The sequence below is a fragment of the Eptesicus fuscus genome, chromosome 8 (genome assembly GCF_027574615.1).
Source record: "Eptesicus fuscus isolate TK198812 chromosome 8, DD_ASM_mEF_20220401, whole genome shotgun sequence".
Taxonomy (NCBI): domain Eukaryota; kingdom Metazoa; phylum Chordata; class Mammalia; order Chiroptera; family Vespertilionidae; genus Eptesicus; species Eptesicus fuscus.
The window spans coordinates 103,086,206-103,112,847 of record NC_072480.1 but is presented as its reverse complement, the minus strand read 5'-3'; the positions used below and the strand labels follow the sequence as shown (position 1 = coordinate 103,112,847).

The 26,642-nt window shown below is 57.5% G+C and overlaps 1 protein-coding gene across 1 annotated transcript in view; it reads left to right on the top strand.

Annotated features, from left to right (window-relative positions):
- The window catches only part of CSMD1 (CUB and Sushi multiple domains 1), a 694,425-nt gene that overhangs the window by 629,188 nt on the left and 38,595 nt on the right, over nt 1-26,642 (top strand). Inside the window, exons 42-52 of the mRNA XM_054719948.1 lie at nt 2,131-2,319; nt 8,699-8,876; nt 9,856-10,001; nt 10,889-10,969; nt 12,456-12,569; nt 14,787-14,975; nt 16,842-16,988; nt 17,813-18,001; nt 20,429-20,614; nt 21,131-21,325; nt 22,533-22,706. Coding sequence (XP_054575923.1) covers nt 2,131-2,319; nt 8,699-8,876; nt 9,856-10,001; nt 10,889-10,969; nt 12,456-12,569; nt 14,787-14,975; nt 16,842-16,988; nt 17,813-18,001; nt 20,429-20,614; nt 21,131-21,325; nt 22,533-22,706 — 1,788 coding nt within the window. The remainder of the gene's footprint in view (nt 1-2,130; nt 2,320-8,698; nt 8,877-9,855; nt 10,002-10,888; nt 10,970-12,455; nt 12,570-14,786; nt 14,976-16,841; nt 16,989-17,812; nt 18,002-20,428; nt 20,615-21,130; nt 21,326-22,532; nt 22,707-26,642) is intronic.

The following is a 26,642-nucleotide window of genomic DNA, read 5'->3' as shown; positions in this document are numbered from 1 at the left end:
AGCCTGTGACTAACTCACATGGTATTGATGAGCTGACTCTGTGTGTTAGCCCATGACTAACTCACGTGGTATTGATGAGCTGACTCTGTGTGTTTCAGCCTATGACTAACTCACGTGGTATTGATGAGCTGACTCTGTGTGTTAGCCCATGACTAACTCACGTGGTATTGATGAGCTGACTCTGTGTGTTTCAGCCTGTGACTAACTCACGTGGTATTGATGAGCTGACTCTGTGTGTTTCAGCCTGTGACTAACTCACATGGTATTGATGAGCTGACTCTGTGTGTTAGCCCATGACTAACTCACGTGGTATTGATGAGCTGACTCTGTGTGTTTCAGCCTGTGACTAACTCACATGGTATTGATGAGCTGACTCTGTGTGTTAGCCCATGACTAACTCATGTGGTATTGATGAGCTGACTCTGTGTGTTTCAGCCTGTGACTAACTCACATGGTATTGATGAGCTGACTCTGTGTGTTTCAGCATGTGACTAACTCACATGGTATTGATGAGCTGACTCTGTGTGTTTCAGCCTATGACTAACTCACATGGTATTGATGAGCTGACTCTGTGTGTTAGCCCATGACTAACTCACGTGGTATTGATGAGCTGACTCTGTGTGTTTCAGCCTGTGACTAACTCACATGGTATTGATGAGCTGACTCTGTGTGTTAGCCCATGACTAACTCACATGGTATTGATGAGCTGACTCTGTGTGTTTCAGCCTGTGACTAACTCACATGGTATTGATGAGCTGACTCTGTGTGTTTCAGCCTGTGACTAACTCACATGGTATTGATGAGCTGACTCTGTGTGTTTCAGCCTATGACTAACTCACATGGTATTGATGAGCTGACTCTGTGTGTTAGCCCATGACTAACTCACATGGTATTGATGAGCTGACTCTGTGTGTTAGCCCATGACTAACTCACGTGGTATTGATGAGCTGACTCTGTGTGTTTCAGCCTGTGACTAACTCACATGGTATTGATGAGCTGACTCTGTGTGTTTCAGCCTGTGACTAACTCACATGGTATTGATGAGCTGACTCTGTGTGTTTCAGCCTATGACTAACTCACATGGTATTGATGAGCTGACTCTGTGTGTTAGCCCATGACTAACTCACGTGGTATTGATGAGCTGACTCTGTGTGTTTCAGCCTGTGACTAACTCACATGGTATTGATGAGCTGACTCTGTGTGTTAGCCCATGACTAACTCACATGGTATTGATGAGCTGACTCTGTGTGTTTCAGCCTGTGACTAACTCACATGGTATTGATGAGCTGACTCTGTGTGTTTCAGCCTGTGACTAACTCACATGGTATTGATGAGCTGACTCTGTGTGTTTCAGCCTATGACTAACTCACATGGTATTGATGAGCTGACTCTGTGTGTTAGCCCATGACTAACTCACATGGTATTGATGAGCTGACTCTGTGTGTTTCAGCCTGTGACTAACTCACATGGTATTGATGAGCTGACTCTGTGTGTTTCAGCCTATGACTAACTCACATGGTATTGATGAGCTGACTCTGTGTGTTAGCCCATGACTAACTCACGTGATATTGATGAGCTGACTCGGTGTGTTTCAGCCTATGACTAACTCACGTGGTATTGATGAGCTGACTTTGTGTGTTTTCAGCCTGTGACTAACTCACGTGGTATTGATGAGCTGACTTTGTGTGTTTTCAGCCTGTGACTAACTCACGTGGTATTGATGAGCTGACTCTGTGTGTTTCAGCCTATGACTAACTCATGTGGTATTGATGAGCTGACTCTGTGTGTTAGCCTGTGACTAACTCACATGGTATTGATGAGCTGACTCTGTGTGTTTCAGCCCATGACTAACTCATGTGGTATTGATGAGCTGACTCTGTGTGTTTCAGCCTGTGACTAACTCACATGGTATTGATGAGCTGACTCTGTGTGTTAGCCCATGACTAACTCACATGGTATTGATGAGCTGACTCTGTGTGTTTCAGCCTGTGACTAACTCACATGGTATTGATGAGCTGACTCTGTGTGTTAGCCCATGACTAACTCACATGGTATTGATGAGCTGACTCTGTGTGTTTCAGCCTGTGACTAACTCACATGGTATTAATGAGCTGACTCTGTGTGTTTCAGCCTATGAGCTGCAGAACTGCCCGGACCCGCCCCCCTTCCCCAACGGGTACGTGGTCGGCTCCGACTACAGCGTGGGCCAGTCGATCTCCTTCCAGTGTTACCCCGGGTACATTCTCATCGGCCACCCCGTCCTCACCTGTCAGCACGGGACCGACAGAAGCTGGAGCCACCCTTTCCCCAGGTGTGACGGTAGGTCAGCCGTTCCTCCCGGGAGCCACGTAGCTCTTCCTGTAGAGAAGGGCCCTTAAATATTACAGGAACGCATGCGAGAATGCATTAATTTGTTCAAGAAATATTTATTGGGATCTATTATGCCAACTCATTCTACTTAGGATTCAGGACCACGTCTTTGGCCAGTAGGTTAAAGAAAGAGGAATAAATCAGTCTTGCCCCCAAGGAAATGACGAGGGTGTCATAATAAACACAAATATTTGTTACGCCAGACCAGAGACAAGCCGACTGCTTGGCTGGGATTCAGACGCGGAAGATGGTGTTTGCTTGGGAAGGGAAAGGCCATGTGTAGGGTGAGAGCGGTACCTCGCTTTCCACCACCTGTGAGATTAGAGGCGGGAGGGTGAGTATCAGTTCTACCCCAGAGATTTTTTATGGCTTAACTTCTGTCATCATCGTATATTGCTTCTCCATTTCAGAAAACTGTTTAATTTGGGGAGTGGGGCTTGAAGCACGCATACTGTTTTGCGACTGGGAGGTAGAGACCGTCCCGGGAGAAGAAAAGGGTCTAAGCAAAGGCTTAACGGAGGACCCTCTTAGGGTTCCTGGAGCAGCTGGAGTGGGGCTGATGGGCGTGGCAGGGGGCGTGGTGTCTGCCCCCTGGGACCTCCTGTTGGCTGCTGGATGCTGAGGATGACTGGGGGATGTTTGCAATGTCAGGGTAATGTAAACAGATCAAGGACTTTGTTTATGAAGAGTGCATATCAAACAGAGAAGTCACTGGAGCCCTAATATTTCCACATTATAAATGCAGTAGCCCTGAATCAAAAAATCAAGAACATGCTCACTCTGTGGGCCTTTGAAATGTTAAAGACTCGTGTCCCACTGCGTGGAGGGAATGGGGACTGGCTGTGCTCAGATTTCTACCGAGGAAGGAAAAAGGAAAGCACAACATCAATGGGTGCTTTAAACCCTAGTTTTCAACTGTGTTTTTCCATTCTATACCATTATAAAAGCAACTGCAGCAAACTTAGCTGAATTTTATTTTACATATTTATTTTTAAAGATGTTTTTATTGATTTCAGAGAGGAAGGGAGAGGGAGAGAGATAGAAACATCAGTGATGAGAGAGGAACATCAATCGGCTGCCTCCTGCATGCCCCCTGCTGGGCACGGAGCTCATAACCGGGCACGTGCCCAGACTGGGAATCAAACCCTGGCCTCCCGGTGCACGGACGAAGCTCCACCTCCTGAGCCACACCGGCCAGACCTTAGCTGCATTTTAAAAATCATCTTAGCCTAACACAGATCTAATCATTCAAAATTACTTAATAGTGTGATGCACGTTTAAAATAGCATATTAAAATTATTTTTTAAAACTAAGAATAGCAGTTGCATACCTGGTGTTTCATTAAATCACTTAAAAGACCTTTCATCCTACTCCCCATTATATTTATATGCATAAATTACTGTGAATTGTCAGGATTAAACCCTTTTTTAAATTTGTAATTTTTGCCAGAATCTTTTCATATGTAAATGGAGGACTTCTTGGCTTGCTATAAAAAATAGAATTAAGTATTTAATTACATTTCATTACTTTTTCAAGCCCAGTTTCCCACGTGGCAGAAACTGCTGGCTCTAAGGTACCTGACGGGTGTGAAGGTAACTCCACGCATCTTTTCTGTGGCCTGAGGGTGGCGCCACCTTTTGCACCTGCGTCAGAGCATGCAGTGCCCCCAGCGTCGGCCCAGCTGCGGAGCTGTGGTCCTCCTGCATGCAGCTCGCCTGCCACCACGGGGTAGTTTGGGGGGTGCCCAAAGCCGCCCCGAGGCTGGACAACACACTGGGACTCAGGACTCCTAAGCTATTGGGCTCAGGGGGCTGGTTTACAACAGGGAAAGGCCAGTGAAGTCACCACGGGAAAGAGGGGCAGGCAGGGTGGGGGGCGCGTCCAGGAGGCCCCGGGCTCTCAGAACTGACCGGGAACAACATTCACAGACTATGACCAACCTGGGGCTCCCTGGGCCTTCGTGTCCCGGGTTTTTATGACATGGGAGGGGCCGGTAGACCATCCATTGGCGATACCAGTTTCCAGAACACCTGATATCCTGAGGGAGGTCCCACCCAGGCACCTGGCTGGGCGTCCTGGGTGGCCAGCCCTGCCCTCAGCCTGTTGGGTGTGGCCAGCCCCCAGGTGAGACAGACAGTCCCGTCAGGGGTGCCACACGGGACCTTCCGGAACCCGAGGCGAGCGACAGGCCTGTCCTGGGCAAGGTCAGATGATTTAATGCCGTGGTCGGCAAACGGCGGCTCGCCAGCCACAGGCGGCTCTCTGGCCCTTGAGTGTGGCTCTTCCACAAAATACCACGTGCGGGCGCACACGTACAGTGCGATTGAAACTTCGTGGCCCATGCGCAGAAGTCGGTTTTCGGCTCTCAAAGGAAATTTCAATCGTTGTACTGTTGATATTTGGCTCTGCTGACTAATGAGTTTGCCGACCACTGATTCAATGCACAGCTGTTTTTACCATAGTATCTCTTTCCATGCCTAGACAGTCCTAAACAGAATAAGAAGCACAGTATGAGGTTCATGTAAAATTTTGTCCTAAATAAATTTTCTAAGCATCATCCAGTGTGTATTTAACATCCTCCATATTAAATTAAATTCAGGATTTCAGCAGAGGGCATTGTTTTCAAACAAGTTTACTTGATTCCTGGAAGGCGTGTTTCCCAAAAGATCTATAATTAAAAAGGAGCTTTTCCTGAGAATGGAGGTCTGCGCGGGGATCGGCGGGGCGACGGAGACACAGGCCCCTCACAGGACAGGGGCTCGGCTGCTCGCCCTGCACCCTCCGTGGAACGACCTTTATCACCCGGAGGGTTCGGACCCCAGGGCTGCGGTGGGACACGGGGCAGCGGTCCCGAGAGGCCACCTCACAGGCCCAGCCCCGTGGACCTCAGGAGGATCTTAGGGGAAACAGAAGCTCTGAACAGCTTCTGGGTGTCTTTATTAAAAACGGCCATTCAGACAATTGAGATTCAAGAATTCTAAATCTTAAACATCAACCTGCACAGAATATATTAAGCCGGTTTGTATGGGCACGCTTGAAAGAGTAATATGTTCATTTGCATAAGGATCTATTGTGTAAGTTAGTATATTTCAAACTCATCTGGGGAAAAAATGGACCAAAAGCGTGATAACCTTGAAATAAATAAGAGCGTGTGTCTGAGAGTGACGAGAATGCCGAGACTGTTCATTTTGCCAGTAACTTATAATTACACCGACGTCTCCGTTCTTAAGAAAAGTGGGTTGTAATTGTTAAAGTGGTGTTTAAAAGACTGGGGTTTATTAATGTGCTGAATGTAATTTGGTAATTAAATATGCATCTATACTTACAAATTGTAGCTCAAAATTTTAAAGTATTTTGTTAATTAATCCTTTTCCACTGAAGTATTTATGTCAATGTTCTTTTACGGCCTTTTTACAAATGGAAACGCTGTCATCTGACACCTCGCTTTACAGGCATCAGTGCCTATGGCGGGAGCCGCAGGGACAGAGGGGAAGGCTAGGACAGCACGTGGCAGCAAGTGTGTGCGCAGTTCTTTTAAAGTGACAGACTGTCAGCAGAAAGCCCCTTGATTGCACAGTTGACATGAGAGGTCCAACCAGCCAGAAGCATATGCTGGCCCTGGCGGTGTGGCTCAGAGGTGAGCCTTGTCCATGCACCAGAGGTCGCTGGTCCGAGGTCCCGGGTCAGGGGTCAGGGCACATGCCCTGGTTTTAGGCCTCATCCCCAGCCGCGGGTGTGCAGGAGGCAGCTGCTCTCTGTGTCTCATTCTCATCCATGTTCCTCTCTCATCCATGTTTCCCTCTCTCTAAAATCCTATCTAATAAAAGGGTAATGTGCAAATTAACCATCACTCCATCACAACGATGGCAGCGCCCATAGCCACAAGATGGCGGCGCCCAGTCCTCTCAGCCCTGCAGGAGTTCCCCAGTCCCGGGGCGGGGGGGTGGGGGCAGCCGCTGAGAGTGGGCCGCATGAGCTGCCTGGCAGAAAGCTGGCTTCGGCGACGAAGCGAGCGTTCCACCCCGGCCGCGGAGGGCCTCTGGGCAGCGGGCACAGAGCTGCCGGGGCGTGGAGGGGAAACACTTGCATTGTTGCCCCGGCAACGAGGCAAGCTTTCCGCGCTCGACCTCGGATGGGCCTCTGGGCCGCGGAGAGCCTCTGGGCAGCGGGCACAGAGCGGCCAGGCCCTGCAGAGAGCTACTGGCGCACGGATTCACGCGCAGGGCTAGCAGTAAAATATAAATTATCATGTGCGTAAAGTTTAGGTCCACCAAGTGGCCGAAACCGGTTTGGCTCAGTGGATAGAGCGTCGGCCTGCGGACTCAAGGGTCCCAGGTTCGATTCTGGTCAAGGGCATGTACCTTGGTTGCGGGCACATCCCCAGCAGGGGGCGTGCAGGAGGCAGCTGATCAATGTTTCTCTCTCATCAATGTTTCTAACTCTATCCCTCTCTCTTCCTCTCTGTAAAAAATCAATAAAAATATTTAAAAAAAAGAAAAAAAAAGAAAAAGATCCACCAAGTGGATTGATAAAGACAGGAAGCCCCTTCCCCAAGGGTTTGGAGGCTGTGACGTCTGCGTGAGTTTAGAAGGAAGAGGTCGGTTCTCCTGGAGGCCCCGTGGGAGGCCAGCATTTGAGCTCCGCAGGCAGGGAGAGCGGCTGCATGAGGTGCGGACGGGAGAGGAGCGGACGGGAGAGGAGAGGACGGGAGAGGAGAGGACGGGAGAGGAGAGGACGGAGAGGAGAGGACGGGAGAGGAGAGGACGGAGAGGAGAGGACGGGAGAGGAGGGGACGGAGAGGAGAGGACGGAGAGGAGAGGACGGGAGAGGAGGGGACGGGAGAGGAGAGGACGGAGAGGAGAGGACGGGAGAGGAGAGGACGGAGAGGAGAGGACGGGAGAGGAGCGGACGGGAGAGGAGAGGAGCGGACGGGAGAGGAGAGGACGGGAGAGGAGAGGACGGAGAGGAGAGGACGGGAGAGGAGCGGACGGGAGAGGAGAGGACGGGAGAGGAGGGGACGGGAGAGGAGCGGGACGTGTCCCGGGCCACCAACCGGCTTGTGTGACTGCAGGGGGCTCCGTGGCCCCACGTCGCAGGTTGTTAAGTACTTTGCTAGGTGATCAATCAAAGTTTGTCCGACTCCAAACCCCACCTGTAACTACACCGTGAAACTCGCCGGCTGTTGTCCGCGGCCCCTGCTGCTGAGGGATTTGTCCCAGACCCCAGCCAGTCTGCCCGCCTGACCGTCCCGCCGCCTGATACCGCCTGACCGTGACGCGGCCGCCACTGTGCCATCATGACCTTCATGGTCAGGGAGCTTTTCTTCCTGTTTTTTCACGTGTTTTGGCCTCTTCGTTCCACTTAAATTCTGCACCGCCGGCGGCACGTCTTCGCAAGCCCCACACGAGTCCTGCTAGTAAGACACGCGTGGCGCACCTGTCGGCGTCCGTTCCCTGAGGAAGCCTCTGTGTCCGGCTTTGCCGTGTGATGCCGCCATGTGAGTGACAGAACACATCTCCGGTGGCTCTGCTAACGTGTGGCCATTTCATCTTTTATGAACAAAAGCACGATTGCCATGGCGACAGCGGATCGGCGTGGGAAGACGTGGGAGCGCCTGCGGGGGGTGCTCTCGTGGCTGACGCTGGCGGGATCGGCGGGAGTGATGCCCCGCGCACGGCTTCCTCCTCCCTCCAGGGCAGATCTGCGAGGCGGCGCTGGTGTTTCTGTTTTAAAGCAAATGGACAGAACGCCGCGGCCTCAGCCCATGAAACAGGCTTCGAAATCTCACTTACACAAGACACGTCCGTTCCCGCTTCAGCTCCGTCCCCTCCTCATCCCGCCGGGGACCGCCGGGGGCTGTCAGCTCAGGGGGCACCGACCCGGGCTTTCCCTTAGCGGCCGGGGGGCTGTGGCGGGGGAGTCGGCCAGTTTGGCCCCTGTGTTACCCCAACAGGCGGCTGAGAAGCACAGTCCTCCGAGGCTGTAGGTTTAGGGGGATCGTTCTGACGACGTGGTCCCTGGGGACGGTCCTAACCATTCTTCTCGGGGACCCTGTCGGCTGAGGGCGCCAGGAGCTCGGGGACCCTGTCGGCTGAGGGCGCCAGGAGCTCAGGGACCCTGTCGGCGGAGGGCGCCAGGAGCTCGGGGACCCTGTCGGCTGAGGGCGCCAGGAGCTCGGGGACCCTGTCGGCTGAGGGCGCCAGGAGCTCAGGGACCCTGTCGGCGGAGGGCGCCAGGAGCTCGGAGACCCTGTCGGCTGAGGGCGCCAGGAGCTCCCTGCGTCCCTTTAACGCTGACCGTTTGTCTCTGTGGCCTCTGCTCCCCTCAGCTCCCTGCGGCTACAACATCTCGGCTCCCAACGGCACCATCTACTCGCCCGGCTTCCCCGAGGAGTACCCGGTGCTGCAGGACTGCCTGTGGCTGCTCACCGCGCCGCCCGGCCACGGCATCTACATCAACTTCACGCTGCTGCAGACCGAGGCCATCAACGACTACATCGCCGTGTGGTACGGCCGCCCCGCAGTGACCATTCCAGACACCCCTGTGCCCTCCCTGGCACCCCTGTGACCTCCCAGACACCCCTGTGACCTCCCAGACACCCCTGTGCCCTCCCAGTCACCCCTGTGACCTCCCAGACACCCCTGTGACCTCCAGTCACCCCTGTGCCCTCCCAGACACCCCTGTGACCACTCCCAGACACCCCTGTGACCTCCCAGACACCCCTGTGACCTCCCAGACACCCCTGTGCCCTCCCAGACACCCCTGTGACCTCCCAGACACCCCTGTGCCCTCCCTGACACCCCTGTGCCCTCCCAGACACCCCTGTGCCCTCCCAGACACCCCTGTGACCTCCAGTCACCCCTGTGACCTCCCAGACACCCCTGTGACCTCCAGTCACCCCTGTGACCGCTCCCATATCCCTGAGGCACCAGAGCCCAAGCTGAGGAAGGGTGTGAGGACCTGGCTGTCCCTGAGTGGAGGTGGACAAGTGGAGGGGGACCTCACTGGCCGGCCGGAGCTGGCTGTGCGGAGCCTGCACCCAGGATCGCTCTGACGCAGGGCGTATCCGGAGCCCATTTGTTTTACCGACTGAGAGTGACTTTTCCTTAAAGAAAAGCTGGCAAGCTCCTCTCATCGTGAGAAAGGGATGCTTCCAGAACCACAGTTTCCCACAGATGGCACTATTTTATTCCGTTTTTCAAAGTCATATCAATTCAGCGGCAGGATCTCCATAAGCCTCCCCGAGGGCCAGAGACGCCATTGGGTGTAGAGTGGACAGTGTGGGCTTGGAGAGGGGCTGGCACAGGGCATTGCGGGCCCCGGAGTCCGTGGCCACGTCGCCCACACTCCCCGGGAAGGTCAGCTGGGGTGCAGGGGGTCCGCGGGCGTCTCCAGGTGTGTCCACAGCAGAGCCACCTGACAGAGGAGAAGGGACGGCTCCTGGGAGCCCCCCGGGACCCCCCTCCAGCGGCGCTCTCTCCGCAGGGACGGCCCCGACCAGAGCGCGGCCCAGCTGGGCGTCTTCAGCGGGAACACGGCCCTGGAGACGGCGCGCAGCTCCACCCGCCACGTGCTGCTCGGCTTCCACAGCGACTTCTCCAACGGCGGCTTCTTCGTCCTCAACTTCCACGGTGAGGCCCCCCCCCCCCCCCCGGGCCAGGCAGGGGTCCGCCTGCCGCGTCCCTGTCCCCACACCTCCCGGCCCAGCGGGGGCCCGCGAGCTGTCTTGCCTGGGACGCCTTTTTAAAATGTATTTCATTGACTTCTAAGAGGAAGGGAGAGGGAGGGGCAGAGAGAGAAGCATCGATGAGGAGAGAGACCCACGGGGATCCAACCCGCAACCCGGCCCGTGCCCTGACCGGGAATCGAACTGTGACCTCCGGGTTCGTAGGTCAATGCTCACCCACGGAGCCACGCCGGCCGGGCGGCTGGGACACTTTATTGTTTAGTGTCTTTATTATTTCCACCGTTCTGAGCTGTGTTTGGCGACCAGCGTGGACTCACCCAGGAGAAGCGTGTTGGACATGAAACTGATGTGGATGCCACGGACACGCGTGGCGATCTCACGGATGCCTTCATGGCTCTGTGCGATGAGATGCGGCGAGGGCCAGCCTGAGGGCGGGAGAGTGGCCCTGAGGGACCCGGAAAAGGCACGTGGGGCGCTCGCCTCTCATGAAGATGAGGTCGGCCGCCAGGGAAGTCTCGGGGACGAGGGGCAGTGACCTTACCGACCTGAACGTGGGCGTGGGCCCAGGCCACGGACGGACCATTTCCCTTAGGAGCCCCACATGCGTGTTCAGCATGTGTGTCGAGGTCATCGTGTTTAAGTCGTAGCTTCTCTTTGGCTGTGGATGCTCCCGGGCACTGACGTCCCTGTGAGCCGTGGAAGCTGAGAACCTCCATCCCCGGTCCCCTGACGGGCACCTCGGGGCTAGGAGCCAGCAGCGCAGGGGCCGGGCAGTGACTGTGGTTCCGCAGCGACTGTCCCTGCAGCTGCTCTCTCTCGTCACCCCTTCAGCCTTTCAGCTCAGGAAGTGCCCGCCGCCCCCGGCCGTCCCGCAGGCGGAGCTGCTGCGCGAGGATGAGGACTTCGAGATCGGTGAGGGCGCGTCCCGCAGGCCAGCGGAGTCACGGGCTCTTTCCCCCCCCCCCGCCCCGCGGGAGTCACTCCCCAGAGCAGGTGCTTGTCAGAATACCCCGCAGTCCCGCGGCGGAGCTGCACGCCCAGGTCACGCACCCGACACACGATTCCCTTTCGTCGTGACTCTGGGTTCCGCCACGTGAAGTTCACTCTTGTCAATGGGAGCCCATTCCCCCAGGCTCTGACCTCCATGTTTTCCTCCTTTTAATATGTATTTATGGACGTCAGAGAGGAAGAGAGAGGAGAGCGAGGTAGAAACATCCACAATGAGAGAGAATCATCCATCGGCTGCCTCCTGCACGCCCCACACTGGGGATCGAGCCCACCACCCGGGCCTGTGCCCTGACCAGGAATCCAACCGTGACCTCCTGGTTCCTAGGTCGATGCTCAACCACGGAGCCACACCGGCCAGGCCGTGTTTTCCTCTTGAGCGGCATTTTCCGAGGCAGCACACAGATACGTGGTTCCGTTAGGGAGGCAGGACCCTGACCTAGAACCTGGTCCCCGGTGGCTAAAACCATGGCCGGTGTACTGGGCCGCCCGCCCCCGCTGGGCCCACCTGGTGAGCGTGGTGCGTGAGGGCGTGGGAGGCCTGCCTGTGACTCTGCGACAGGCCCTTCCTTTCCGTCAGCACTCGTCCCGTTAGGACTCCAGCCCGGGACATGTCCGTGGAGCAGTCCCCGGGACCAGGGCTCCTTGGCGGCACGGACAGGCGCTCCGTCCTGTCTGTGGTAACGCCGTGTCTCAGGCCCGGGTCCAACCACGGACCCCCGTTCTCCTCCTCAGGTGACAGAGTTAAGGGCGCCGTGTGCCGATCAGGCCAGGTCTGCTGCGGCCGCTCCGGAAGCCTAGAACCCAGCGCCCAGTTCCCGTGCCTTCCCCGTGGCCCTGGGGGAAGGGGAAGGACCGGGACCGGTGGGGAGGAGTGGATGCCGCCCGTGACTTCCATCCTGACGCTGGTTGGGTGTCAGCCGTGTGTTTAGGAATGAGGCCCTGAGCCGGGGATGTTTTGTCAGACGGTCTAGAATGAGGCTGGGCCTGGCTGGTTCGGGATAGAGCGTCGGCCTGCAGACTGCAGGGTCCCAGGTTCAACCCCCAGTCAAGAGCACATGCATGTGTTGCAGGTTCAATCCCCAGTCAAGAGCACATGCATGTGTTGCAGGTTCAATCCCCAGTCAAGAGCACATGCATGTGTTGCAGGTTCCATCCCCAGCAGGGGGCGTGCAGGAGGCAGCCGATCCATGATTCTCTCTTATCGTGGATGTTTCTCTCTCTCTCTCCCTCTCCTTCCTCTCTGAAGTCATAAAAATATATTTAAAAATAGAAATAAATGAAAAGGAGGATGGGCTTTGGTTCGGAGGGACGCGGTTTGCCCGCCGACGCTGCTGGCCAGTCGGCGCCTGTGTGCGGCGCCCGCGCTCTGAGGGCGTGTGGACTCTTGCAGGGGACTCGGTGCGGTACGTCTGCCACCCGGGCTACACGCTGTCGGGCTCGGACACGCTCACCTGCAAGCTCGGCGCCCAGCTGCAGTTCCAGGGTTCGCTCCCCACGTGCGAAGGTAGGTGAGCCCGGCCGCGGTGTCCGCGGCCCACGTGGAACACCGCACGCCCGGCGTCGGGGGAGCGGGGGGGGGGGCTTCCTTGTGTGGGTCTGGCCTTCCCCTCCCTCTGGGCCCTGAGCCCCTGCAGTCACCGTCCCCTGCGCACAGAAGCCCCGGCCACTCTGAGCGCAGAACAGAAACCGCTCCAGCCGAGAGGTCTCGGGGGGTTTCAGACACACGGCAGCCGGTGCCGCCATCCGTGTTCACCGGGAATCCCGGGTCCCGTGTCTCCGTTTTCCTTCCATCCATCTCTCCCTCTCGCTGGGAATTTTGACCATTTCAAGGCTGAGCGAAGGCATTGCTCTACGTCTCCCACGTACTACCGCCGCGTGGTGTGTCCACAATTCGCTGGTGCTGTTTGTTTCTGTGACATGCAGACACGCCGCCACGTCAGTGAACGCACACATTTCTCTGTGGCATGTCTTTAAGGGCACGGGCCAGGCACAGGGACAGAGACGACGCACAGGAGCAGAGCGAGGGGTGAGGCTGACTCTGGGTTCAGTGGGTTTGAGTATAATCACATCACTTTCAGAGTGTCGTTTAAAAGACACCCCTCCCAAGTGCCACAGGAAGCAAGAGGACCTGGGCCGACATAAATAAGTGAGACGCCAGCACGCGGGAGAGGTGCTGCGCTGCCTGCCTAAGCGCGGGCCGGCCCTGGGCTCTGTGGCTTGGAGCATCGTCCCGTACACCAAAGGTTTCGGGTTCGAGCCCCAGTTGGGGCGTGTAGGAAAGGCCACCAATACACTCCAATACTCTCTCTCTCTCCCTCTCTCTCTTTCTCTCTTCCTCCCTCCCCCTTCCTCTATCTCTTAAAAAACAAAAAGAAAAATCACGCTATGCCCTAGCTGGTGTGGCTCAGTGGATAGAGTGTCGGCCTACAGAATGAAGGGTCCTGGGTTCGATTCCTGGTCAGGGTACATGCCCAGGTTGCAGGCTTGATCCCCAGTAGTGGGCGCGTGCAGGAGGCAGCTGATCCATGATTGTCTTTCATCATGGATGTTTCTCTCTCTCCCCTCTCCCTTCCTCTCTGAAACCAATAAAAATATATTTTTTAAAAATGCAAAAAAGAAGCCAAAAAGCTAAGCTAAAGTTAATTATATTTTACGATTTCACAACAGGAGGCACATTGGGTTCCTTTAAGGAATGGAGGCTCCTTTCAGGCCCTGAGCTCCTCGGGGACCCTGGCACCTGCAGGCCCAGGTTCGGGCAGGGGAATGGGTCTCAGCCTGGACCTGCTCCTCAGCCTCAGGCACAGCCCGAGCTCCCCTGCAGGCCTGGTTCCTCCCAAATACCCTCCCCTGCTGGCCTGGTCCCTCCCCCAAATGCCCTCCCCTGCTGGCTTGATCACCCACAACTGCTCTCCCCTGCAGACCTGATCACCCACAACTGCCCTCCCCTGCTGGCTTGATCACCCACAACTGCTCTCCCCTGCTGGCCTGATCACCCACAACTGCTCTCCCCTGCAGACCTGATCACCCACAACTGCCCTCCCCTGCAGGTCTGATCACCCCCAACTGCCCTCCCCTGCAGACCTGATCACCCAAAATTGCCCTCCCCTGCAGACCTGATCACCCCTAACTGCCCTCCCCTGCTGGCCCAGTCACCCCTAACTGCCCTCCCCTGCAGGCTTGATTGCCCCCAACTGCCCTCCACTGTAGGCCTTGTCCCTCCCAACTGCCCTCCCCTGTAGGCCTTGTTCCTCCCAACCGCCCTCCCCTGCTGGCCTAATCACCCACACTGGTCTCCCCTGCCAACCATCTTGTGGTGGCCATCTTTGACCACATGGGAGCGGCCATCTTGTGTGTTGGAGTGATGGTCAATTTGCATATGACCTCTTCATTATATAGGATGTGCATCATTCTCTTATGCCATACAAGCATCATTCTCTTATATGACTTACATATATGATTCTTGTAGGTCATATGTGTATCATTCTCTTATGTCATGCATGCATCATTCTCTCACATGCCGTACATGCGTCACGCTCTCCTGGCTGGCGGGGCGATGTTACCGTGTACCGTTGTCAGTCAGCGCTGTCCCCTGCCGTGTGTCCCGCCTTCCCCGGGTCAGAGGGCAGCGGGAGCGCCTTTCCCTCCCTGCCCCGCACACGCGGGGAGGACGCTGACCGCTGAGCGGTCACTTTGCGAAGGAGAACTCTCCCGTCCCTCCCAGCACAATGCCCGGCCAATGAGGTCCGCACGGAGTCTTCGGGGGTCATCCTCAGCCCGGGGTACCCCGGCAACTACTTCAACTCGCAGACCTGCTCCTGGACCATCCGCGTGGAGCCCCGCCACAACATCACCCTCTTCGTGGACAGCTTCCAGAGCGAGAGGCAGTTCGACGCCCTGGAGGTGTTTGACGGTACGTCTCTCAGGGCGGTTCGCGTCCCGTGACCTCTGCCTGGGGTGCCAGCAACACCCTCATAAGGTTTTCGTCTCCCAAGAACGTGGAGACGTTATCGCGTTACACTGCATGTCCCCGGACAGGAAGTGAGTTCCTCTGGCACTGGGCGACCTCAGAGTCCGGGGCCGCAAACCATGAACCTTCGGTCAACGCGGCAGCCGTTAACCAATCAGAAAACGCGCGGTGCACTGACAGCGTGCTGCCGACCTTTCATCGTTCTCTACGTGGGACTTAGGGCAGATGCCCTCACACCACTCCTCGCTTCTCGCTGAGAATTAGATTCATTCAGAAGCCCTTTTAGGAAGTTTAAGATTTAGGAAATAAAGGTACTCGATTCGATGTGACTACTTTACTAGAAATATATAGAGATAACGGCTCACAGAGATGTCTAGATGGTAAATGCTGCAGCGGTCTTTAATAAACCGTTTTTTTAATTAGTCTCATCTATTTTTATATGATTCTAATAAACTTTTTAAAAATCCTCACCTGAGGATATGCATTTCATTGAATCGAGAGGGAGAGGAAGGGAGAAGGAGAGAGAGGAGCATCATTCGGTTCCCTCCCCTGCGCACCCAGACCCGGGATCGAGCCCGCGGCCTGGGCATGTGCCCTGATCGGGAATACACTGTGACCCTTCAGTCTATGGGCTGGTCCTCTAACCATTGAGCCACCCCGGCCAGGGCTCTGCTAGACTTTCTAATAGATCAATGCGATACCGGAAATGAAAGTGCGGTTGAATCGTCAATGGGAACTGAAACTGATGTTGGTAATTTTATCATACCCCAGGAAATTAGACCAACATGCAATTACGGCTGCACATAATAATAGGGTTTTCACATGTTTGGGAAAATTTGTCATTATGTTCTGGTAAATAATCAATTCAGTGAACATAAACTTACTGTAATTGATTCCGATTCATTCTATGGGTGTCCGTATGCCTTTTACTGGCTGATGAATAGTAATAACCGAATTGCTCATCTGGATAGACACTGCACGGATTAACGTTAGTATGGCCAAGATGGAGTGCTAAGGCGGAAATTAATTGACACGTACACACGTAGGAACGGAGTGTTCTCATTTTCAGAGGTGTTTTCTTAAGCGTGCCGTCATCCCCCCTTATCCACCTTTTCAATTTCCCATTGACAACTGTGGTCCAAAATAGTAAGTGGAAAATCCTAGAAACAGTTTGGAAGTTGGAATTGGCGCTGTGTTCTGCGTGGCGTGATGGAATCTCAGGGACCTCCTCGGTCCCCGGGACGTGAGCGTCCCTCTGCCCAGCATCTCCCCGTGGACAGCCTCCCTGCCGGTGACCTGCGGGTCCTGGGACCGCGGGCTGCGTCCCGGTCGCCCTTACTTTACGTAATGACGGTCCCGAAGCGCAAGGCGGGGGAGCTGCAGTTCAGGGGTGCCAGCGAGGAGCCCACGTCCTTCCTGCAAGCGGGGAGGGGGGGAGGTACAGGGAAAAGCATAGAAATACGGGGCTCGGCACTGTCCGTGGTCTCGGGCCCACGGGCTGTGCATTGTGCACCCAGTGACTGCTGTTTTAAAGGTGGGGTGCATCTGATTTAAGGGTGAGGGTGTCGATAGCACACACCCCTGAAATCGCTCCGATGGGCTGTGCCTTTGTAGCAGGTCAGGCACCTGCCGCTGTTTTCACCGGGAATTCTCTCCTCCTCCTGGGGAGGGCCAGCTCCGTGTGGGACGTGTGGAGCCCAGCGGGACACGATTGAAAGCAGCCGTGTCGGGCAGGCCTGTGTTGGCAGGTGCCATGTTGACAGGTGCCGTGTTGGCAGGTGCGTGTAAGCGTCTGTGTTTGATTCACAGGCTCTTCCGGGCAGAGCCCCCTGCTCGTGGTGCTGAGCGGGAACCACACGGAGCAGGCGCACTTCACCAGCAGAGGCAACCAGCTGTTCCTCCGCTGGTCCACGGACCACGCCACCAGCAAGAAGGGCTTCAAGATCCGCTACTCAGGTGAGCGGGGGCCGGCGACTGCATGGAACGCGCATGGATGATCGCATTTTCATCAGATTAGACAGCCCGGCCGGTGCGGCTCAGGGGCTGAGCGTCCACCTTGGAACCAGGAGGTCAGGGTTCGATTCCCGGTCAGGGCACATGCCCTGGTGCAGGCTCCATCCCCAGTGCGGGGCGTGCAGGAGGCAGCCGATCCATGATTCTCTCTCATCATTGATCTTTCTCTCTCTCCCTCTCCCTTCCTCTCTGAAATCCATAAATATATTAAAAGGGAAAAATTAGGAAGATAGGAGCCTCGTTTTTGAAGATGAATAGTGAACTTCAGTAGAAATAATGTGACGGGAACGCTCTGCGTGATGTCTCTAAATGTAGTTAGGGAAAACAAACATTTAAAACTATGTTGCTCATATCATCATCCACTGAACGCCTTATCATGGAAAGCAAAGACATTTCCCAAAAGACAAAATTCCATAAATTAACCTAAAACTCTGTTTAGGTGCTAAGGGAACAAACAGGAAGATACGATCATAATGCTGTTAATTCTATAAGTGATCCCCTGGTAAGGGCGGGTGTAGTTCTGTCAGAGATCACCAACCGGCTCTCCCTGAGGGAGGCCTCCCCTGTGGCTCCCAGCAGTGAGGGCGGTTCCTGCTCCCCTGAGTCCTCCGGGCGCGGGTGTGGGGGTACATTTTAGAGCCGGTTACACACTGTACCTGATTTCTTGTTATTCGAACAGCAGAGCTGTTCCCGACATCATCGACGCAGGGGGTGGCGGGTCACTTACGATTGTCTGTCTGTCTGCCTGTGCGTCTGTCTGCCTGCAGCCCCTTACTGCAGCCTGACCCACACGCCGAGGAACGGCGGCGTTTTGAACAGGACGGCGGGGACGCTGGGCAGCACGGTGCACTACGCCTGCCAGCCCGGGCACCGCCTGGTGGGCCGCGGCAACGCCACGTGCACGCGGAACCCCGTGGGCATGTTCCAGTGGGACGCCCTGCCTCCGCTGTGCCAGGGTAAGACGCTCCCCCTCACCTGAACCCCTTTCTGCCATCACGCTGACGGGCCGGAGCCGGGCTGTGCGGGAGCTGAGGGCGCACTGCCGTGGGCTTGTGAAAGCACAGAGTCCGCTCGGCGGGCGTGCCCGCAGTCCTGGCCTTCACCGGCTTCATCGCGCCTCGCCCGGAGCCAGAGGGGCCGCAGGGTCATTCTAACGCTCACTGCGTCTCATTTCAAACGGAAAAATGTGTTTTCTCATTTAGGTTCAAAGTAATTTTTTTTACAGTTGAAGTCATTTAAGAAATCAACTACGAATACGAACTTCCCTTCTTTTAGGTGACAACTCGTTCTTGGAGCGATATGCTGTGGATTCGTTTGCTTTTGGTCTCTCGAATCTAGGGCTTGTTAAAGTCGATTTCAATATTTTACGCCTTTTTTGTGTGTTTTCTGTCAAACACATAAAAGTCGGATTTTCAAAGACGGCATTTTAATTTTTAATTGAGGTCTTTGAAGTCATGAAGTGTTCAGAGTCTTGTCTGACTGAGGTTTACATTCGTGAGGAAATGTGTTGGCCTTTGAAAGCTGATTATGGTTTATAAATAGACCCTCCCCTGGTTTCCTCTCCTTCCTGGGATGTCAGCTTCTCTGGTTGCCTAGGAGCCAGTGGCAGACAAGTATCTCACTCAGAGCTCCGCCCCCTGGCCGCTAGGAGCCAGTGGCAGGCGTGGATCTCACTCAGAGCTCCGCCCCCTGGCCGCTAGGAGCCAGTGGCAGGCGTGGATCTCACTCAGAGCTCCGCCCCCTGGCCGCTCCGCCCCCTGGCCGCTAGGAGCCAGTGGCAGGCGTGGATCTCACTCAGAGCTCCGCCCCCTGGCCGCTAGGAGCCAGTGGCAGACAAGTATCTCACTCAGAGCTCCGCCCCCTGGCCGCTAGGAGCCAGTGGCAGGCGTGGATCTCACTCAGAGCTCCGCCCCCTGGCCGCTAGGAGCCAGTGGCAGGCGTGGATCTCACTCAGAGCTCCGCCCCCTGGCTCAGGGCTCACATCCCCCTCAGAAACCCTCTTTAATGCCAGGTGCACACACAGGTCCATTAGGAAGGGTGATGATTTTTTTCTTTAAAACAAAAGTAAGTTTCTTTCAAAAGAAAAAACGCTTTTCATTTTCTTTAAATGTTGGGTCGCTCTCCTCTGTGACTGAGAGCCGCCTGCTCGGGGCAGCCGTGGCCGTGTCCTGGGCCCGGGAATCTGAGTGTGACCTGCCTGTGGGAGCCCTTTAGGTGCTGGGGTAAAGGAGTCCCCGGTGAGGTCCTCACGGCTCCCTGGGCAGAGCCGCCTGGACGGGCAGGTGCTGCTGGGAGGGGAAGCTGCCTGCCCTGTGCGGGCTCCCTCGTGGGACTTGGAGCCGTTTCACCGGAGAGTTTACTTCTTCACCATTCATTCATTCATTCGTTCGTTGGTTCGTTCTTTAAAGGGAGCCCCAGGTGAATGATGGGAGAGTAAGCGGGAACGTCACATTTTTCGGTGTTATTATTGATCTTGAGAGAGAGAGGAAGAGAGGGGAGAGAAGCATCGCTGGGAGAGCGAAGCACTGATGGGCTGCCTCCTGCACTCTCCCTACCACCCCCTGGCCATGTGCGCCGACTGGGGACCGAACCAGCAGCCTTTGGGTGCGTGGGAGGGTGCCCGCCCCCTGAGCGGCACGGGCCGGGGCCCGGAGAAGGCGTCTTTGCCTCGCAGACGGGGCAGGACCGGAGCGGTGGTCGGAGAAAGAAGTGCTTTGTGGGACCCTGCCCGTGGCGCGCTTCCCCAGCGTCCTTCCTCGCGGGCCGCGTTTTCTCGCCCAGCCTTTGCCTTCAGAGTGATGGGCGCCGACCTCTGGCCCAGCCTCCTGACCCCGTGTCCCCCCGAACCCCCTGTAGCTCCGGCCGCGAGGCCCAGTCCCCGGGCAGGTGACTTATAAACTAACAGACGTTCGGATCGGGGATGCGTTGTAGCCCCGTTGCTGGCCTTTAACAGAACTTGTAGGAACATGAGTCCGGGGGGTGGCGGGGGGGGGGGAGGGGTGCAGTGAATAAGAAGGGGGATTTGGGGACCGGAGTCAGGGGCTGCTCAGCGCCGAGGAGGCCACACAGCGACGGGTTCTGTGGCTGAGGTGTCATGTGGCCCCTTTCTCCCGTGTTCGGTGGCGGGGAGTGTGTCCTCGCTGATCAGAGAGCGCGGCAGGTGGTTCAGGGGCCACAGCCGTGGGCTCGGTCCTGGAAGAGCAGCCTGGGGCGTGTGGTTCTGATCGGCGGCTCATGGTGTCTCGTTCACTCCGAGATCCTCAGTCGCTGGCGCCGCGTCATGTGCGTGCCGTCCATTGGAAACGGGAATCCAGAGCACGCGGCCACGCAGCTGGAGGACCAGGGAAAGCTGGTAACTAACTGACCGCGTTTGCCTCCCGCAGCCGTGTCCTGCGGCATCCCCGAGGCCCCGGGGAACGGCTCCTTCGCGGGGAACGAGTTCACCCTGGGCAGCAAGGTCACGTACGAGTGCGACGAGGGCTTCACGCTCGAAGGCAGCCAGCGGGCCACGGCCGTGTGCCGGGAGGACGGGACCTGGAGCCACGGAGGGACGCCGCCCGCCTGCAAACGTGAGTGCGGCCGTTCCCTGGGGGCTCCTGGGGGGGGGGGGGGGCTCCCTGCAGGGTCCCGCCTGCCAGCTTTAATGAGCTTGTTAGAACTTTAAAGTAAAATGTGTTTCTTAGCATCCGCTGACAGCTGAGGGTCCCGGCCAGCTCTTTCAGGCCCAACCGGGCCAGGCCTGTGGGTGCTGGCTGCGATGTTAGCTCCCAGGGAGGGAAGTGGGGCTCTGGGGCCTGGCGGTGTGACCCTCATTCCCCAGGAGGTCACGGTTCATTCCCGGTCAGGGCACATGCCGGGGTTGGGGGCTCCATCCCCAGTGGGGGGCGTGCAGGAAGTGCTGACGCTCAGCGTGCCTCTCTTCCAGCCGTCACGTGAGAGCACCGCGTGACGGTGGGGCGGGGCCCGGAGGAAGGAGCACCGGCACGGCTTTCCAGCCAGAGGGTTGGGCAGGAAGGCCTCTCCCACGAGACGCGGCACAGCGGTGCGGGAGGGGAGGTGCTGACGCTCAGTTGCCTCTCTTCCAGCCGTCACGTGCCCCGGCGTCGAGGCGCAGCTCTCGGAGCACGTCACCGGGAGGCTGGTGGCGGGGTCCCCCAACGAGTTCGGCGCGCAGGTGGTGCTGAGCTGCAGCCCGGGGCACTACCTGGAGGGCGCCAGGCTGCTGCGGTGCCAGGCCAACGGGACGTGGAGCGCGGGCGGGCAGCGGCCCCGGTGCAGAGGTGAGTGCGCCCAGACACGTGCAGACACCGCTGTGAGCACTCAGCACCCGTGTCCTCTCCATGAGCCCGGACACAGGCAGACACCGCTGTGCGCACTCAGCACACGTGTCCTCTCCATGAGCCCGGACACGTGCAGACACCGCTGTGCGCACTCAGCACACGTGTCCTCTCCATGAGCCCGGACACGTGCAGACACCGCTGTGAGCACTCAGCACACGTGTCCTCTCCATGAGCCCAGACACAGGCAGACACCGCTGTGAGCACTCAGCACACGTGTCCTCTCCATGAGCCCAGACACAGGCAGACACCGCTGTGAACACTGAGCACACGTGTCCTCTCCATGAGCCCGGACACGTGCAGACACCGCTGTGTGCACTCAGCACATGTGTCCTCTCCATGAGCCCGGACACGTGCAGACACCGCTGTGAGCACTCAGCACACGTGTCCTCTCCATGAGCCCAGACACAGACAGACACCGCTGTGAGCACTCAGCACACGTGTCCTCTCCATGAGCCCGGACACGTGCAGACACCGCTGTGAGCACTCAGAACACGTGTCCTCTCCATGAGCCCGGACACGTGCAGACACCGCTGTGTGCACTCAGCACATGTGTCCTCTCCATGAGCCCGGACACGTGCAGACACCACTGTGAGCACTCAGCACACATGTCCTCTCCATGAGCCCGGACACAGGCAGACATCGCTGTGAGCACTCAGCACACGTGTCCTCTCCATGAGCCCGGACACGTGCAGACACCGCTGTGCGCACTCAGCACACGTGTCCTCTCCATGAGCCCGGACACGTGCAGACACCGCTGTGCGCACTCAGCACACGTGTCCTCTCCATGAGCCCGGACACATGCAGACACCGCTGTGCTCACTCAGCACACGTGTCCTCTCCATGAGCCCGGACACATGCAGACACCGCTGTGCGCACTCAGAACACGTGTCCTCTCCATGAGCCCGGACACGTGCAGACACCGCTGTGCGCACTCAGCACACGTGTCCTCTCCATGAGCCCGGACACATGCAGACACCGCCCTGGTCTCGGTCGGCCCCCCTGAGCGGCAGACACCGCCCTGGTCTCGGTCGGCCCCCCTGAGCGGCAGACACCCCCTGGTCCCGGTGAGAACCGGGCCGGACGATGCTCGCCGTGAGCCGGCAGTGCGGGGCCCGTGGAGCTCACCGTCCGGCCGTTTCCCTTGCAGTGATCTCCTGCGGAAGCCTGTCCTTCCCCCCCAACGGCAACAAGATCGGGACGCTGACCGTGTTTGGGGCCACGGCCATATTCACGTGCAACACGGGCTACACGCTGGTGGGGTCCCACGTGAGAGAGTGCCTGGCGAGCGGGCTGTGGAGCGGCACCGAGACGCGGTGCCTGGGTACGTGCACCCCCTCACCCCCCCCTGTTTCGCTGTGACCTGAGGGTAGAGGGAGACCCCTCACCGCGAACCCCCAGCAGCGGCCACCACCGGCCCAGCGCGCGGCTGCGCCCCCTGCGCTGACACAGGGGCGCCCTCTACCGCTCACCCTCCACGCGCCCTCACTCCACCCCGTGGGAAGACAGGGCCTGAGTGACGTGAACACTGCGGGGGTCATGAGGACAGCCCTGTGCTGGGGATTTAGGGCGCGCGAGCATGCATTTCCAACGCACGCCTTTAAACATTACACGTTGTGCCAACAAGTCGAAGGGGCACTCCTGGCACGCAGTGCGGGCACAGTGGTTGCTTAAAAGGGCCGGCGTGTGCAATGACTCGGTTTCTCCCCAGAGATGAGAAATGCTGAGAGATAATTTGTAAAAAGTGAGCGGAACACCCTTCCACGGGGAAGCCTTCCGGGGGACCGGGTGACCTGGGGAGTGAGCAGCGTGGAGCCGGGGGTCTCTGATGCTCCCCGTGGGCTCCGGGAGATGAGGGACCGGGTGACCTGCCGCAGACCCTGCGATCTCGGTCACCTCCAGCCGCGGGAGAGGGAGAGGCTGAGAGGTGGAGCCTCTGGCTATCGTGGGCTCGGGCCGCGCTGGCGGCATTGTGAACGGTATAGACATGTTTCCGGAGGATTTGTAGAAAGACCCAGAACTGGAAGGCAGGACGGAAGGAACAGTCAGTGATGCCAGAGGACAGCCACCAGGGAAAGACACCTGCGGTGACTGGGAGATGACACTGTCATCTCTGAATTCCCTCCGGAGACGCGGGATCCTTGAACCCTGCGTGCGGACCCAGACCAGGGGCGGGGAGCCCTTGTCCTGCCGAGGGCCGCGTGGGTATTTATGACATCATCCGCGGGCCAGAGAAAGTGATCCACATAACAATGACCCTGCTCGGTCTGGTCAGACGTTTAATTAACTCAGGCTGAATGCCTTGGCGGGGCCGGACCCAATGGTTTCTCCGGCCTTCCATGGCCCGCGGGCCAACGTTCCCCCCCGCCCCCCAATCTGTGCGTTCTCGTTGGGTGCCGCCATTACAGGCTCAGGGCGGTGCCTTCCCTCGGGCTGCGTGCGGTGCCCCGCAGCGCGGTGACCCTGGGTCTGGGGTTGTTTGCGCCTTCCTAAATGTTCTCATGAAATCGTCCGTTCCCGGAGCAGCACGCTCCTCGGGTGGCCACGGCTGGGTGGGTCTCCTCTGCCGGCTGCCGTGCCCAGGCCCCGGCCGGAGAAGGGCCCGGGGTCTAAGCCATGTGCGTCTCCACTGTCAGCTGCAATGAGGGCGGCAAACGGAGTTCAACTCCAGCAGCGCCGCGCGGCGGACACCACACCGGGCCATCGCACGGAGCCGGGGCTGCCGGGGAGGCGGAGGCCGGGGAGGCGGAGGCCGTGGCCGCGGAGTTTAAGCCGCGCGGTCCGTTTGCAAACCTGTGACATCATGGCTTCCCCTTGAGGCTTACTGATCCCGAAGACTCCTTTGCCTGTTTCGTTTTGTGTTTAATATGTTTTCATTGATGTCAGAGAGGAAGGGAGAGGGGGCGAGAGATAGAACATCAGCGATGAGAGAGAATCATTGGCCGGCTGCCTGCTACAGGCCCCCTCACTGGGGATCGAGTCCACAGCCCAGGCATGTGCCCTGACTGGGAACTGAACCTGTGACCTCCTGTTCATTGGTCAACGCTCCACCACTGAGCCACCCGGCCAGGCTTCTCGGCCTGTTCTGTGGTGTCCGCCTGCAGGTCAGGCTCTGGAAGGATGAGGAGCAGGTTGAGGCGTGGCCTTGGCCTCATGGGATGGACGCGGCAGACCTCAGCTGCTTTGGCAGAGGGAGTGCTCAGGGGACTTTAACCTGAAGGTGAGGAGGAGGCAGAGTGCCCGTATCGTCACGTACGGCCCCCGGGGTGGTGGGACTCGGGTACCGCACGTAAGCGATGATGATACCGAAGGAGGCACAGGGTAGTTAAAAGAAAAAAACCAGAAAACCGATGAGTAAAAAGAAAGGGTAATACATTTAGTATAGATATTTTACGAATAAAAGTATTTTAAAAGTAAATAAGGTATCACTTTTAAAATACTCAGCGCGGCCACTGAGATTGTGGGTTGAGATTCATAACACCACGGTCAGGCCACTCCGCCATCTCTCCCGGAGTGACAGGGTGCTCGTGGGCAGGTGACAGTGCGGCCGGCAAACGCACAGAAGCAGAGCGGGAATGTGGGGGAGGCGCGCAGGGGGGGCCGGTGACGGGACGGGAAGGAGGAGAAGCCTCCATCACACTCGGGAGACGGAGGGAGCAGGCTCCCACCCCAGATCTGCCCGGAGAGTGGATAGAGCAGGCGGGGCCCGCCCAGCCGTGACGGAGAACTGCCAGGCGCCTCACTGGGTCAGCAGTTGTGAGGCATGTTGTGTCCTGACCACTGACAGTGCACAGGGCAGCCCTGAGTCTGGTCTGTGGACTCGCCTAGAGCTGTGGGAAGGGCTTGTCATTCCTGTTTACAGACGAGAGAAACCTATGGGCCGTGAGGGATGTGCCCCACATCGCGAAGACCAATACCCCAGGCAGTGAGCGAGCGTCGGCAGCCGATCCACAGCACAGACTCTGTAGGCTGGGGTATGTGACTGGGGGGCAGACTGTGTAGGCTGGGGTATGTGACTGGGGGCAGACTGTAGGCTGGGGTATGTGACTGGGGGGCAGACTCTGTAGGCTGGGGTATGTGACTGAGGGGTACACTGTGTAGGCTGGGGTATGTGACTGAGGGGCAGACTCTGTAGACTGGGGTATGTGACTGGGGGAGACTCTGTAGGCTGGGGTATGTGACTGGGGGGCAGACTCTGTAGACTGGGGTATGTGACTGGGGGAGACTCTGTAGGCTGGGGTATGTGACTGGGGGAGACTCTGTAGGCTGGGGTATGTGACTGGGGGGAGACTGTGTAGACTGGGGTATGTGACTGGGGGGCAGACTCTGTAGGCTGGGGTATGTGACTGGGGGCAGACTGTAGGGTGGGGTATGTGACTGAGGGGCAGACTCTGTAGGCTGGGGTATGTGACTGGGGGCAGACTCTGTAGACTGGGGTATGTGACTGGGGGAGACTCTGTAGGCTGGGGTATGTGACTGGGGGGCAGACTCTGTAGGCTGGGGTATGTGACTGGGGGCAGACTCTGTAGACTGGGGTATGTGACTGGGGGCAGACTCTGTGGGCTGGGGTATGTGACTGGGGAACAGACTCTGTAGGCTGGGGTATGTGACTGGGGGCAGACTGTGTAGACTGGGGTATGTGACTGGGGGCAGACTCTGTAGGCTGGGGTATGTGACTGGGGGGCAGACTGTGTAGACTGGGGTATGTGACTGGGGGCAGACTCTGTAGGCTGGGGTATGTGACTGGGGGCAGACTCTGTAGGCTGGGGTATGTGACTGGGGGCAGACTGTAGGGTGGGGTATGTGACTGGGGGGGCAGACTGTGTAGGCTGGGGTATGTGACTGGGGGCAGACTCTGTAGACAGGGGTATGTGACTGGGGGCAGACTCTGTAGACTGGGGTATGTGTTGGGGGGCAGACTCTGTAGACAGGGGTATGTGACTGGGGGCAGACTCTGTAGGCTGGGGTATGTGACTGGGGGCAGACTGTGTAGGCTGGGGTATGTGACTGGGGGCAGACTCTGTAGGCTGGGGTATGTGACTGGGGGGCAGACTCTGTAGGCTGGGGTATGTGACTGGGGGGCAGACTCTAGGCTGGGGTATGTGACTGGGGGCAGACTCTGTAGACTGGGGTATGTGACTGGGGGGCAGACTCTATAGGCTGGGGTATGTGACTGGGGGCAGACTCTGTAGGCTGGGGTATGTGACTGGGGGCAGACTCTATAGGCTGGGGTATGTGACTGGGGGCAGACTCTGTAGGC